At 33.5% G+C, this 14,905-nt stretch overlaps 1 protein-coding gene across 1 annotated transcript; it reads right to left on the reverse strand.

Moving 5' to 3' along the window:
* Positions 1–213: 213 nt before the first annotated feature.
* Positions 214–14,678, reverse strand: LOC141630647 (uncharacterized). The gene is made up of 3 exons (XM_074443426.1): positions 14,557–14,678; positions 14,313–14,439; positions 214–2,406 (listed from the first exon to the last, which is right to left on the reverse strand). The coding sequence occupies exons 1-3, from the start codon at positions 14,676–14,678 to the stop codon at positions 214–216; spliced, it is 2,442 nt and encodes an 813-aa protein (XP_074299527.1).
* Positions 14,679–14,905: the final 227 nt, after the last annotated feature.

A 14,905-nucleotide genomic window follows, 5' to 3' on the forward strand; every position in this document is an offset into this window, starting at 1 on the left:
TGCACGCTCAGCGATACACCCTTTAGGACGATATTTATTGGATGTATAGTCCTTGTACACTTTCATCAATCTTTCAAAAGGATATTGATACCTTAGATAAAATGGACCAAGATATTTGATTTCTCTAACCAAGTGTACAGTTAAATGCACCATTATTGTGAAAAATGAAGGAGGAAAGTACATTTCCAATTGACAAAGATAAGTGACAATTAGTTATTGCAAAGACTCTAACTCAGTGGGATCTAACACTTTATTGCATATGGCATTGAAGAAAAAGCAAAACCTAGTGATGGCATATTGAACCTTTTTAGGTAAAATGGACCGTATAGCCACTACTAGTAATTGCTGCATCAAAGTATGACAATCATGAGAGTTTAAACCAATAAGTCTTAGATCTTTCATTAATACAAGGGTGCTGATATTGGATGAATATCCCTCTGGAACTTTAACACCACGCAAACACTCACAAAATTCTATTTTCTCCTTTCTTGAGAGTGTATGAGCGGCCGGAGGCAAATAAGATCGTGTTCCTTTCTCTTGTGGTGCCAATTCGGGTCTAATTTTCATATCCACCATATCTTTCCTAGCTGCTGTGTTATCTTTTGACTTATTCGGAACATTGAGAAGAGTGTTGATTATATTATCACAGACATTTTTATAAATATGCATAACATCTAAGCAATGTCTTATAGAAAGGTCACGCCAATATGGAAGTTTCTCAAAAAAAGGAGACATCTTCTTATATCCACTAGACGCTAATTTAGAACCCTTCTTCCCGTAAGTTATCTTTATATCTTTCACTCGTTGATATACTTCATGACCGGTTAATATCTTAGGAGGGGGTCGATGGTCAGGTTTTCCATTGAACACCTTTTGTTGCCTACGATATGAATGATCATGGTCCAAGAACCTACGGTATCCCGTGTACGCTTGTTTACGAGAAAACTTCAAATAACAAGAATCAACATCTTCTCCGCACAAGGGGCAAGCCTCTTTCCCGTGAACAGTGTGCCCACATAGATTACTGTACGCAGGAAAGTCAGAAATAGTACATAGTAACATTACTTTCAATTTGAAATAACTATTCTGGTAGGCATCAAAGACTTGTATTCCCTTATCCCATAGTAATCTCAAATCGTCGAGAAGAGGCTCCAAGTAAACATCTATGTCATTACCCGGCTCTTTAGGACCAGAAATCAATAAAGACAACATCAAATACTTTCGTTTCATGCAAAGATAGGGAGGCAAATTGTAAATAGCTAAAAACACCGGCCAAGTACTATGTTGACTACTCAAATTTCCAAAGGGATTCATCCCGTCAGTGGAGAGTGCAAGGCGAAGATTTCTGTATTCTTTGCCAAACTCGGGATATTTTTCATCAATAAATTTCCAATCTATCGCATCAGCTGGGTGTCTCAACTTCCCATCATTTGCTTTTGATGTTCTATGCCATGTGAGCAATTTTGCATCTTCTTTATTCGCAAATAATCGTATCAACCTAGGAATTATTGGAAAGTACCACAAAACTTTAGCTGGGATCCCCTCCTTCTTTTTGTATCGCCATTCTTTAAAAACTGGACAACTAGTGAGATTAGCATAATCTTTGCGATATAATATGCAATCATTGGGACATGCGTGGATCTTTTCATATTTCATGCCAATTCCCCTAAGTATCTTCTTTGCCTCATATGTACGATTAGGAAGTACATTATCTTTGGGAAGCATGTCATTTAATAATTCCAAGAGGTCTGTGAAACTCTTGTCACTCCACCCATTTGTTGCTTTTAAATTATAAAGTTTAACAATAGCTGCCAATTTACTATGCTTACAACTACTATACAAAGGCATTTTGGAATCTTTCAATTTATCCAATACAACACTTGTATCCTCCAAATCAGTTTCATCAGGATCTTCATCAGTTTCATCTAGGATATCTTCATCGAAATTTTCATAAATACTGCCTTCTTGTTCATCTCCTCTGAACACATCTCCCCACGATTTATCCGATATATCATCACGCCCATCACCCAACTCAAAATTCATATCACAACCTGAACCTTCTAGCGTTGAATTAGACTCATCGGGATCTTCATCATCACTTAACCACGTTTCTCTCTGAATCTCCCCAAATTGGACATCTACATTTTCTTCCATTATGTCTATAATTTTTGATTCTCCGTGGAAAATCCAACGGCTATACTTCGGATTAAAATTTGTCTTTTCTAAATGTATTCTCACATCTTCAAAACTCATATACCTAATATTCCGACACATATCACAAGGGCACGTCATACTTGATTTGTCTTTCACATTCTTTCTTACGAAGTCATAAAATTCAGCTAACCCGGCATCATATTCTAGGTCGCCTTTTTTTTTACCACGAATCATCCATGTACGACCCATATTCTGTATATAATCAGAACATGTACATACAAGACATTAAAAAATCGTCAAGGGGAATATACTGTACTGGAGTCTTAAGAAAACAAGGTCTTTATACGCCACTCTAAACCCCAAAAAAACAGCAGCAAGAATGATGTAGAAACAAGAAAACATCATAAAAAACCTTAACACCTTGAAATCAACAATAAAAAAAATTAGCACTAATAATTCAATACACCAGTCCAGCTATTTCAGAAATATATTTACTAACACTACTACAAAAAACCTCAAAGAATTTTGTTCGGGTGATTGTTGTTAAAGCTTAGAATTTTGTTCGGATGATTGTAAGGATGATTTAATTTAACGGTTTGGTGCTTAACTATTGTAATTTGGCTAGGGATTGGTTGTTTGAGGATGATTTAAACGCTGTTGTCAGGCTACCGTGCGCTTATGCCTGCTGCCAGTTGCGGCTATCTCTTGCTGCTATTGTTGTCCGGTCGCCGCCATCGCTGCTACTCTTTCTTTTGCCGATGTCGATCGCTTCGCTTGTCAGCTTGACTTCTTTGGTCTTGATCGTAGGTTAGGTAATTAATTCCTCTTATTTTTTCATTTACTTGTATCGGTTTTTTTATTGTGTACCCTCCAGTTTTTTGTTATTCTATGATGTACCCCTTCTTTTTCTAAATTTCATACTATACCCCTAAACTCTATTACTTTGTCTAAACTATGACCTAATGTTGGATTTCCGTCAATTTGACTACTAACTCCGTCAATTTTATAGATGATATAGCATATTTAAATCTTGACTCCTAATTTTGAGAGTAAAGCATACACCAAGGACCTTAAGTATGATAAAAGATAGAAATAAGGACTTAGACTATAACAGTGAAGTTTTAAGGACCTCAATCACTACATTCCGTTAACTTTCCCACTTCCGTCAATTAACTACTACTACTTTTCATTGCTGGGAGTTTTAAGCAATTTAAAATACACATAATTTGTTGACCCCACTGACCCACACTCATTCTCTCCCTTATTTTCATGCAAAATATCCCAATGCTATATTGTTACGTACACTGATGAGAATTTTTGACCAAACGAATTCACATACTTCACATAAAGTTGAAAAATTAAAATAGTTAACAAAATGAGATTTAGGAAAATGTATTTAAAAAATTAAAGTGATGGTATTTTGTGTGACATGTTTATAAGATAAGTCATTCTAAATAACATACTTTGACTTCACAAACACTCGAACGACAGTTAAAAATAGACTAGTGCACAATGAAGACAAACATGAAATATATGTGTTGCCCTTTTGCATCATGCATGCAGAGTGGCATGTTTCTTCTAAACAACGTTTAATTTGGCAAAATATATCTAATTAGTTATTTTACTTCGTTTTACATTTATTTACAGAAAACTCACATGCCCCATATTAAATTAGTGGAAAAGAACAATTAACAAATAAGTAAGCGAAAGAGTATGACCTTCATCAGTAGAGCTAGTAGAGCTGGCTACTCTGACCCTACTCGAACCCGCCATACCTGACCACAAATCAAAACCGACTCGACCCGATAAAGTGACTCGAATCTGAACCCTACCCGATATTGACCTTATAAAGTGACTCGAATCCCAAACCGTTTAATTAAATGCAGTTTTTCCTATGACCTTTCCGGGTCCTCGGATCCTAAATTAACATATTGGGTCATTTTCCATTAGGTCATAATATTATAACCCACCACTCAAAATACATCTTCATTATAATGGACAATTCAAATTTCAAGTTATGACATTGTGTTTAGGTGGTAGCATACTGGGTTGATGTGGTACAAATTGTGGAATGAAAAATCATTATAGAACTGAAGTAGAGTATGTTATACGAGGAGTAGTATTTGTATGAAGTATAATGCAGACTCTAGAAGGAAATCAAAACAGTTAACGGAGACTTTTAGTTGAGGTACTTATAGCTTCTTTACAATAGTTTAGGTCCTTATAGCAATATTTTGTGATACTTTAGGTCCTTCTTATATGCTTAACTCCTAATTTTGACATTTATTATCAACTCACCAACTCCTTTATATCAATTTTGCTCAAATGATTAAGAATGTTGTCATTCAAAAATTTTCCACACTTCTTGCTAGGCTGCTACAATGCTACTGCCTCCCATTTACTACTCTTTCTTCCTATTGTGTTTTTATTGTCATTTTTGAATTTTTTTTTTAACAATTTCGCACTTTGTCTCCTTATTTCTTATACAATGTCGCCCGCTTATTATTGGGATCAAATAACCCAATTCAATGGCTGCCATTTAAGAATCGCTTTTTAATCAGTGCCCAAGGAACGCGGTATCGAAAATTCTTGGGTTAATGAAGGTATTTCAAATTTCATAAAAAAAAGTTATTTTTAAGATTTGAAGCAAATAAAACAAAACAAGATGTTAATTTTGAAATCTTAATAATGTAAACGACTGCTACATAATACAACGAACAAAATCGATCAAAGGAAAAAAAACCGATCATGATGCTAATAATAGCAGGAGAAAAGAGCTCAATCATACCTTAATCTAGAAGATGAAAAGCAAGGATTGATCTTTCAAATAATAAACTTGAGTGTATCTTTTGGTGGGGAGAGAGAATAAATTAGTAAGGTTATGGTAGTATAGTGACAAGAATGAATGAAGAGACTATGGAGTTTGGATGAGTTCTCTGAGGAAAAAGATGGCAAATAAAATTTTGGATTAACACTTAACAACAAAGTTAACGGAGATACAACATGGGTCACAGTTTGGACTATTAAACAGAATTCAGGGGTATAACGGATAATTTTGGAAAAAAAGGGGTACATAGTAGATTATCAAAAAACTGGAGGGATTTCAGAAATTAGCCAAACATTCTAAATTAGCCCTGTACTCAAATGTCTTGAGGGGATTTCAGAAATCAAATCGTGTTCTATTCGTAGACAGCTTAAATTAAGTGGTTTTTTTGGCGTCCAACAGCTTGTGTAACCTTTGATTTAATTGATTCATATATTTGTTTCCTCCTAGCTATTTCAATACAAGGCTACATCCAATTCATCTTTCCTTCAAACCTAATGCCTTACACTACCATAGTTAAGGGTATTTCGTACACCTTATATCACTATTTATATCTCATTACGAAACCCCAAAATCCGGCATAATTCCATGTCTTTTTACTGTCAAATATTAACAATTTAAAGTATACTACACTGACTTCATCTTACACAGTAGAAATAGTAATGCCCTAAAGCCACAATTCAATGAGGAGTAAACCCAAACAAAAGCAATGATTAATATCTAACATAATTCCATGTCTTTTTACTGTCAAATATTAACAATTCAAAGTATACTAAGCTGACTACATCTTAGACAGTAGAAATTATAATTGCCCTAAAGCCACAATTCAATGAGGAGTAAACCCAAACAAAATCAATGATTAATATCCAACATATATCCATGTCTTTTTACTGTCAAATATTAACAATTCAAAGTATACTAAGCTGACTACATCTTAGACAGTAGAAATTATAATTGCCCTAAAGCCACAATTCAATGAGTAGTAAACCGAAACAAAATCAATGATTAATACAAAAATAAAGCAAGATTACGACAGCAGAAGCAAACCCAACAAAATCAATGAGCAGTAAACTCAAATCAAATGGAAAAAATCAATGGGTACATCATTAAATTGAGGAGAAATAAAGATAAGAAGAGTAAATCAGAAAGAGGACGTACGATGGGTGTTTGGATTGGTGGCCGATGAGTGTGCTGTAGACGATTACCTAGGGTTTGAGTGATCGCTTGATTGAGAAGTTTAGTAGTCGAACTGTCGAATTGATGTGTATTGTGTTTGATGGCCGCCTGCTATCATAATTATCTAAATTATGAATAACAAATAAGACGGTTTAATAGATACCCGTCATCTTTTTCCTTTTTCAAGACCGGTTTAATTATTTAACCGTCTTCTTTGTGTTTTTCGACAATATACTACCACGGTTGATAAATGGACCCGTCTTCTATCACTATATTCCAATTGGCGCGCAATTTTGGTGAAAAATTAGGATGGCTCCGCTATAATTCGTCCCGTAAGCCTCGTCCCCTAAGGTCATATTTGTGTCATATTTTTAGTAAAACTAATATTGTTACTAGATCTAAATAATATTGGTTATTATGAGTTTCCTTGGGTATATGATTTTGAGAGAGATTCTAAACTTGAATCTTGTTCATCCATAAGCAAAGCTCAAGAACTAAGTAAGGTAGGTGACCTTACTAGTGCCCAAATATCCGAAACATGCAATGTAAGGAACCGATTTCTTCTCTTAACTATTGATGTTTTCATGCATAAGATTTGTGTTTAATTTTATGACTAAATTAAATGTAACATATATGAATATGTAAAGTAATGAGATATAGATATCTAACAAGCGGTATCCAGAGCACAAGGTTGTTTGCATGCAAATCGGTTATAGTTTTTTCGAGTTATATGATTAACATATAAAACTTATAAATTTGTGTTATTATGATATATCACGAAATTAATTATGCATGTTAAAGTTTCTGGTCCTAAAATTTATTTAGGATATTTTGGTTTAATTTATGGATTTTATTGTTCATTTTATATAATATTGGCATTAAAATGTGATTTTTATGATAAAAATGTCATTTTTGGACGAAAATTAGCTAAACTTTGAATTTTCCAGTGGTTTTTGGATATGTTTTCACATATATTATTTTTAGATGATCTGGAAAGGTTTAGAATTTTTTGAGTTTTTATGCTCGAAATATGGATTTTTCATGATAAAAATCGAATTTAAATAAAAAACAGGTTAATATGAGATAAATTTTGAATCTGGTCATATAAATTTAGTATGTTGTCACATGAAATGTTACAAGATGTTTGTAAAATAATAGGCTATATTGAAGTCTTTATGCATGATTTATGAATTTTTGATGAAAAATAGCATAAATAGTGACTTAATTAGTGAATAATTGCTAAAACATACTACATGACTAAGGAAAAACGTCACATGTTGCATTTTATTATCTATTTTAGATATAAAATTGAAAAGTTGTTAAATATAAATTTTTCTCATGTTTTTATGATTATATTTAATAAATCCGATAAACCGCAACAATGTTTTTCCCGATAAATTTTCGAAATTTTTAACCTAAGTTTTTGAACATTATGAGTGTCATGGTATTTTTTTCCAGAATTTTCATGAGTTTAAATTTCAAATTTCAAATTTATTTGAAATTTTTGTGATTTATTTGATGTTTATAGCATTTTATTGTAATTTTGAGTCCAGTAATGAACAATTTTAAGAAATATAAGTTAATTATTGTCATAAGTTAGTGCAGACAAATTTTGAGTCCTAAGTTGGTTAGGGTAATTAACTTGTGCATAAATATGATTTTATGTAATTTATTGTGATTTTAAAAGGTTGAATCACGCAAATCCGTAAAAACCGTTTAATATACGATTTTGGCTCCTTAAAGGCGATTTAGCATAAAATTGGGCATGTTCATACATATTATAATGCTGCATTTTATTTATGATTGTCATAATTTTATTTTATGTAATTTTGAATTATGTAATTTTACTTAGTATGGCCTTAGTTTTTAATTGGTATTACCTGCAATGTATGGGAATATCGATTCGGTTGTAATTTATTGTGATCTCGTATCACCGTTTTGTAATTTAATAGATTTATTTTATTTTAATTACAAATGTATAATAGGAAATTATGTAATTTGTTATGTAATTTATTTATTTCGGAGTTCCTTAAAGACGGTGTCACTCAAGAAGGCGATACATAAAGACGGTGTTACCTCGAGATGCGTACCAAAACCGAAGTTCAACGGACCAATGGAGTTGGTTTCCGAATATGTAATAGTTAATTAGATTTTCTATTTTAGGAAAGCCATACTAGGATTTAATTTATGCTTTGCATTTTATTTATATGTTGCATGCATCGCTAAATCGCCATAACTAAACATGCATTGTCTTATTAATCGAGTTTATCGACCGTGTCAATTACAATTATCGTAGTTGACCGCTTTAGTTCACTTAAAACATGACAGATAATAAATTGACATGACCTCTCGCTAAAAATAAACAATTGAGACTTAGCCTTGCCAAATAGTAGAAACCATGAAGTACCAGTTTCGCAAGGGAGTTGAGCCGGCTTTACCGTAAGACAAACCTTGTTACGTTGGTGAAGTGGGTGATAAATGTCTAATCCCCGAATTCATGTTGATGAGGGTTTCATCGGCTACCCCGTGCCCAAGTTAATGTGAATTTGGATCATGGACACATTTATTCGAAATTTGGGTTGAACTCAACAAAAGTAATTGATAAGGGTTTCATCGGCTACCCCGTCCCCTTGTCTGATGTGTTTTGGGCTAAAGATAATTGTTAATGTAATTTTATCGACCGAGAGTTCTAAAATTAGAATCGATTAAAGAGTTAATCCACCGAGTTATATTGATAAGGGTTTCATCGGCTACCCCGTGCCCAAGTTAATATGAATTTGGATCTCGGAATCATTTATCATAGTTGGGTAGAGGTCACTATGTAAATGCTTTACTTGTTATTTACAAGTATTAATAAAACGATAAATGTAAAGTTTTCACTATTCCGTTATCATATTGTTCTATTTCTTTACCATTTATATACGATATCATTTAGATTTTTGATTCAAATCTCCATTAAAACATCGTAACTAAAGACAAATATGAATTTGCTTCTCAAACCTCAAATGAACAATTGCTAAGGATCTCTTGTAAAGAGTATAGATTAAAGTTATTCATTATCAAACAGGTTTTTGATACTTGACTAACATATCTACTTACAATGAATTGTTTTTCATATACTTAATTGAATTAAGTACCTTGAAATGATAAATTGTTTTGGTAATTAGATTTGTCAGAATTCGTAATTGACCAAAATAACGCAACCACTTCAAATGAAAGTTTTAAGACTAAAACGAACAAATGAAGAGTAATCTTCATGGATTCAACTTTGCTTCTCTAAGTAAAGATTCTTTGAAATGAGTGGGAGCATTCTCTTAAACCGTTAACAAAAGGACGAGGTTCAAGAAGTAAATGGAATTGATACAAGGTAATGTTAAAAGTAAAGTTATTGAGAATGACTATACTAAACCTATCAATCCCGACCAATAAAGTTTCCATTGTCTTAAATGTTGGACACAAGAAAGGAAACAACCCCAAATTATTGAAGAATCAACAAGTTAGTTGTGGGACATCTAATGGGATCTTCTTCTTTAATTGTTTATTTGATTGACATAAATTTTCCTAAAACTACTTCGTCAATATTAGAAACCGGTGGTGGTTTTCATCATTATGTTTGATACATAGGATGATTAGAATATGACGACTAGCAACAATAATGTTGAGAGATAGAGTCATTGTGTACTCAATCTAGTTTTTGGGTTTAGAGTTGTACTTAATTGTGACTATTAAGTACATAAAATCTAAATAAGAATATAAACTTGTTAAGATACAAAAGAGGTTTCACTTTTGTGACCCTATACACCACGATTTGATGTATGGCTAGCCCATTATCAAGGTGATTATATTCTAAACCAAACTAGAATGATATATCATGAAGATGATGCAATACTCAAAATTGGTAACCCAAGATTAAACCTTAAATTTTGGAATGATGAACGCAAAGAGTTATCGAGTACTCTTGAAACCATTAGATCTTATGGTATATGCGCATCTTGTATTCAAAGCAAGATGTCTCGTGCCTTTTGGTTGAAAAGGAGATCGAGATTGTAAATCATTGATCCAAAATAGGTTGATCATTTTCTTTTACCAACGATTTAAGTTGACGCTAATGTGTTCACTTAATAAGGTAAATAGAGAAATCTTTGAAGAAGTTCAAAGTGTTCAAAGAATCACGATTTAGTCGTGATGGGATTATCAAAGTGAAGACTTTGATATAAGCCAAAAGAAATGTGATTTAAGACCAAAAGTTAATCTCTCTTAGCACGCATTATGGAATAATGTGTGGTTGGATAAGAAATCAAACGTTATTCGATATGGTTTAGACTTCAATCAAGTTACTTTGAGTTACTTGATCCTTTTGGGGATTTTATCATTTTGTCTAAATTATTTATCCCCTAAATCTAAAATGATTCATATGAGATATGAAATGGTAGGGTACCATGTTTGTAAGTTTTCACAAGAAACAAATGCTCATTTTTCCTTTCAATTAATCACGAGTACGACGGGTTTGCGGCTCGTGAAGTTGTCTTTCTAAAATACAAGTTTATTTCTAGAAGACAGAGTGGGAGAAATTATTTAAGAGCCACAAAAAATGTTATGTCTTGCCACAAAGAATGTTATGTCGCAAGAAACTGGTCTTTCTTGGCTACATGAGACGTTTTGTGTAAGATGTTGTTTCCTTAAAACCTAGGAGGTTAAATTCGTCACTTGTTGAAAATGATGAATTCATGTTACTTTTAAGAAAGTAAAGAGCTTACAACTTACAAAGAAATTGTTTGATTCAAGTTACTTCTGGAAAGTAATGAATATATGACTTACATAACAGTGTTTAAGTCACAACTCACTACAAGGCTTAGAACCATGAAAATCCGAAATAAAAAGGCTTGATCAGTGACAAAGGGTTTTTGCACTAATAAAGAGAGATTTCAAAGCAAGATTGGTGGCAAAGAGTTTTGCACTGTTTGAAATTCTTAAGTCTATTTTGTTCTTCTTAGGGATTGTGTTTCATTATTATGAAATACATTGCGAGTGAATCTAAAACCCACTTCTTCAATTAGAAGGAATGTATTCAATACATGTCTTGAGTTTTATAGATTCTTGCAATCCTAAGATAATGTGAAACTTAAGAGAGAATCTTAAGTAGGACATCAATGAGTTGGAATCAACATTTTGATCATGTGATAAATCTTTTCTCAATAAGTCGAGAAGTTGTGTTTATACATTGAGTTTAGTGGGAGTTACGGAAATTTTAATTAGTCTTATATTTGGATGACATATTGATCATTGAGAATGATTTAAGACTTTTGGAGTTTTATAATACATCTTTAATATCCGGATTTATGAAGATAAATCTACATGATATTAGCGTCAAATAAGAAGTCTTATGTTGATAAGATTCATGACTAGTTCAATAAAATTGAACATATTTGATTGATTCCATTTGCTTCCGCTGCCGAATCAATTAAATAAGTAATGATGTATAACACTTCATATACTTTGAGTATGATGAATTGTTTCAAAATCGAATTTAAGTAAGAATTACCAAGTAGCCATATTGATTACCCTTAAGTGCTTGCAGAAGCATTAAGGATGTAATGCAAAGTGTTTTTTTGATGCAATTTTGTGTAAGGGTGTTACACAAGTGACAATTGACAATTGAGATTGCGCATGGTTTCTGACAAAGCCATAATCAAAACACATTAGGATGGTTAAGATACCATTATGGCTATGTTAATTAAGAAGTAGATTTTCTAGAATCGTTCTAGGCAATAAAGAACAATGAGAAATATTTACAACGGAAATTGAGTACACTTGGAATTATGAGATGTGCAAGAAGGATGAGGCCCGCACACTGTGAAAACAGTGGGAGCTATTCTAAGGCTAGAGGGCCTATGTCTTGATTGGATCTCGACACGTACTCAGAAAGTTTTGCAATGCAAATGTATACATTACAAAGGAAAAGGAGTATGTAGTAAGGTTGAGTTAGGTACAAGAAGTTGATAAAACCTACTAACCAAAGCCTTCGCATAGGCTTAACATGATGAGTCATGTCATTTCAATTGAATTGAAATGAACAACTACATACAAGATCAAATTAGATTATAGAACATGAAATAGTAATCAGGCATTGACTATTCATATGTGATAATCGCATTTGTCGTTCGAGTTTTACTTTAAAACTCTTTTATTATACTTTGTTACATCCAAACGGGTTGTAGAGACAACATTGAACCCCGTTAAAGTGAACCCGGATTAACATGGTATTAGCCCATAGTCACTTGTATGAGGTGACGTCTCGAAGTGACTAGAGTGTGATGCGATTGATGGCAAGTTCAAGTGCCATAGAGTCATGTGAGATGACTAGTCGATCACATAGGCAAACTGTTAGGAACACTTTGTCGGGCCTTATGACCGCTTATATAGTTCTGGCAAATTTATATAGCCTGGTCGTGGCGAGAGCTACTATAGTATTCTAATGAGTCAATTCTTTTGACTAAAGACTGTTCGCCTAAGATGGCACAATTTCAGATTAACTTTGATTTGTGTTACTACGACCTTCGTAAATGGGGTCAAATGGGCATATTTTGGGTTATGATGGCTGTGGCTAGTCGAAGGGAATAAGTGCGATAGGAATTGTCCACCCCTTTGTCAGGTTTAAAACAATATCTCAGGGCCACTCGAGGAGCAATGAACTGGAAATGCGTGGCCACGCTCGGAAGGTATCTATGATAGATAAATCCGGTCAATCAGTTATTCTCCATATGGAGGAAACCACTCTCGATATGATCACTTGCAAGTACGACCCGGAAGACACCTTGCATTGAGTGGGAGATAGTAATAGGACAACAGAATTGGTGATGCACACTTGTCGAGGACAAGTGGGAGATTGTTGGAATATGTGTTCTCCGACAATAATGCGATCACAATTGTCGAATCACTTTGATCACATGTTTAAATCTCATTTTAAGAATACATGTGGGATGTAATATTTTTACAGTCAACTGGTCCACACATATCAGTAATGATTGGCTGACTAGAGTTTGACATTACTGTCGTGCGACGGTGGTGATCAGTTGATCCCCTTAGGTCATACCTATAGGGAAATACTCTTAATTTATTATTTAATGAATCGTATACCGATACAATTTAATTAAATTGCTTAAAATTGACGGATGATTTTGTGAGTATAATTAACGTATCTTATTGTAATATGATTAAATGAGACATGGTCTAAGTAATCGAATTGTTTTATTATTTAGATGAAATTATTGTTTACAGAAACAATTGAAAGAGAATGAATAAATTATTATTAATACAGAACATTGTAGTTTATAATTCGGAAACACTTTTGGTACAAGTAATTACGAATTACTAGTCGATTTTGTAAATGACATATTTTATGAGTGTGTTGATTTTTAATATGTTAAAAATACATTACATTGTGACATTTCATGTAACATGTTACATGTGACAAAATAGACAAATGACAAAATATAAAATGGACTTGCCATTTTATAAGTGCCGAAAAATTGGAGGGTTTAAGGTGTATATTGTGTTTTTATTTTAAGTGGAAAACACTATGATTACTACCTCATACTAGCCATGCAACCCTATAGCTTTTGAGAAAGCAACTATTGCATGCATAGGCTCCCCAATAAAGCCCCCCACCCAACCGGTTTTCTCTTGAGGACAACCCACATTGTTTTCTCTATTATTCATTCTTTTTCACCTAACATTTTATAGTGTAAGAAATGTGTTCATCTCTATCTTTTGTGAAAATCCTAGAGAAATAAAAACTCCATCATCCATTCTCTCTAAACCAAAATACACGAGAGAACAAAATGATTTTGTGTCATATTTTAAGTAAAACTAATATTGTTACTAGATCTAAATAATATTGGTTATTACGAGTTTCCTTGGGTATATGCTTTTGGGAGAGATTTTAAACATGAATCTTGTTCATCCATAAGGAAAGCTCAAGAAATAAGTAAGGTAGGTGACCTTACTAGTGCCCAAATATCCGAAACATTCAATGTAAGGAACCGATTTCTTCTCTTAACTATTGATGTTTGCATGCATAAGATTTGTATTTAATTTTATGACTAAATTAAATGTAACATATATGAATATGTAAAGTAATGAGATATAGATATCTAACATTACGATCCAATATCTCTTTTGGTACCTCCGCATAAGTTAGAGCTACATCCAACTCGATATTCTCAACTTCAAGCACATGTGACGGATCACTCACATATTTTCGAAGTTGTGACACATGGAACACACTGTGCACCCGATCAAGAGATGGTGGTAAAGCTAGCCAAAAAGCTGCTTCACCTACCCAAACCAAAATCTCATAAGGACCTATAAATTTCTGACTCAACTTCCCTTTGTTGCCAAACCTCATAACACCCCGCATAGGTGACACTGACACTTTCAAGAGAAACTTGTCACCCACAGCAAACTCAATGTCTCTACGATCCAAGTCCGCATAACACTTTCGCCTATCTTGAGCTGCTTTCATCTTTTGTCGAATCAAGTGCACTTGCTCAACTATATCTTATACCATTTGTGGTCCCAAAACCACAGCTTCAGCCCTATCATCCCAATACACCTGACTCCTACACTTCCTCCCGTACAACGCCTCAAAAGGTGCCATCCCATTGCTCGTGTGATAGCTGCTGTTGTATGAAAACTCTATCAGATCAAGTCTATCCTCCCAACTTCCACCAAATTCCATCGCACCGGCTC

The sequence above is a fragment of the Silene latifolia genome, chromosome Y (assembly GCF_048544455.1).
Source record: "Silene latifolia isolate original U9 population chromosome Y, ASM4854445v1, whole genome shotgun sequence".
Taxonomy (NCBI): Eukaryota; Viridiplantae; Streptophyta; class Magnoliopsida; order Caryophyllales; family Caryophyllaceae; genus Silene; species Silene latifolia.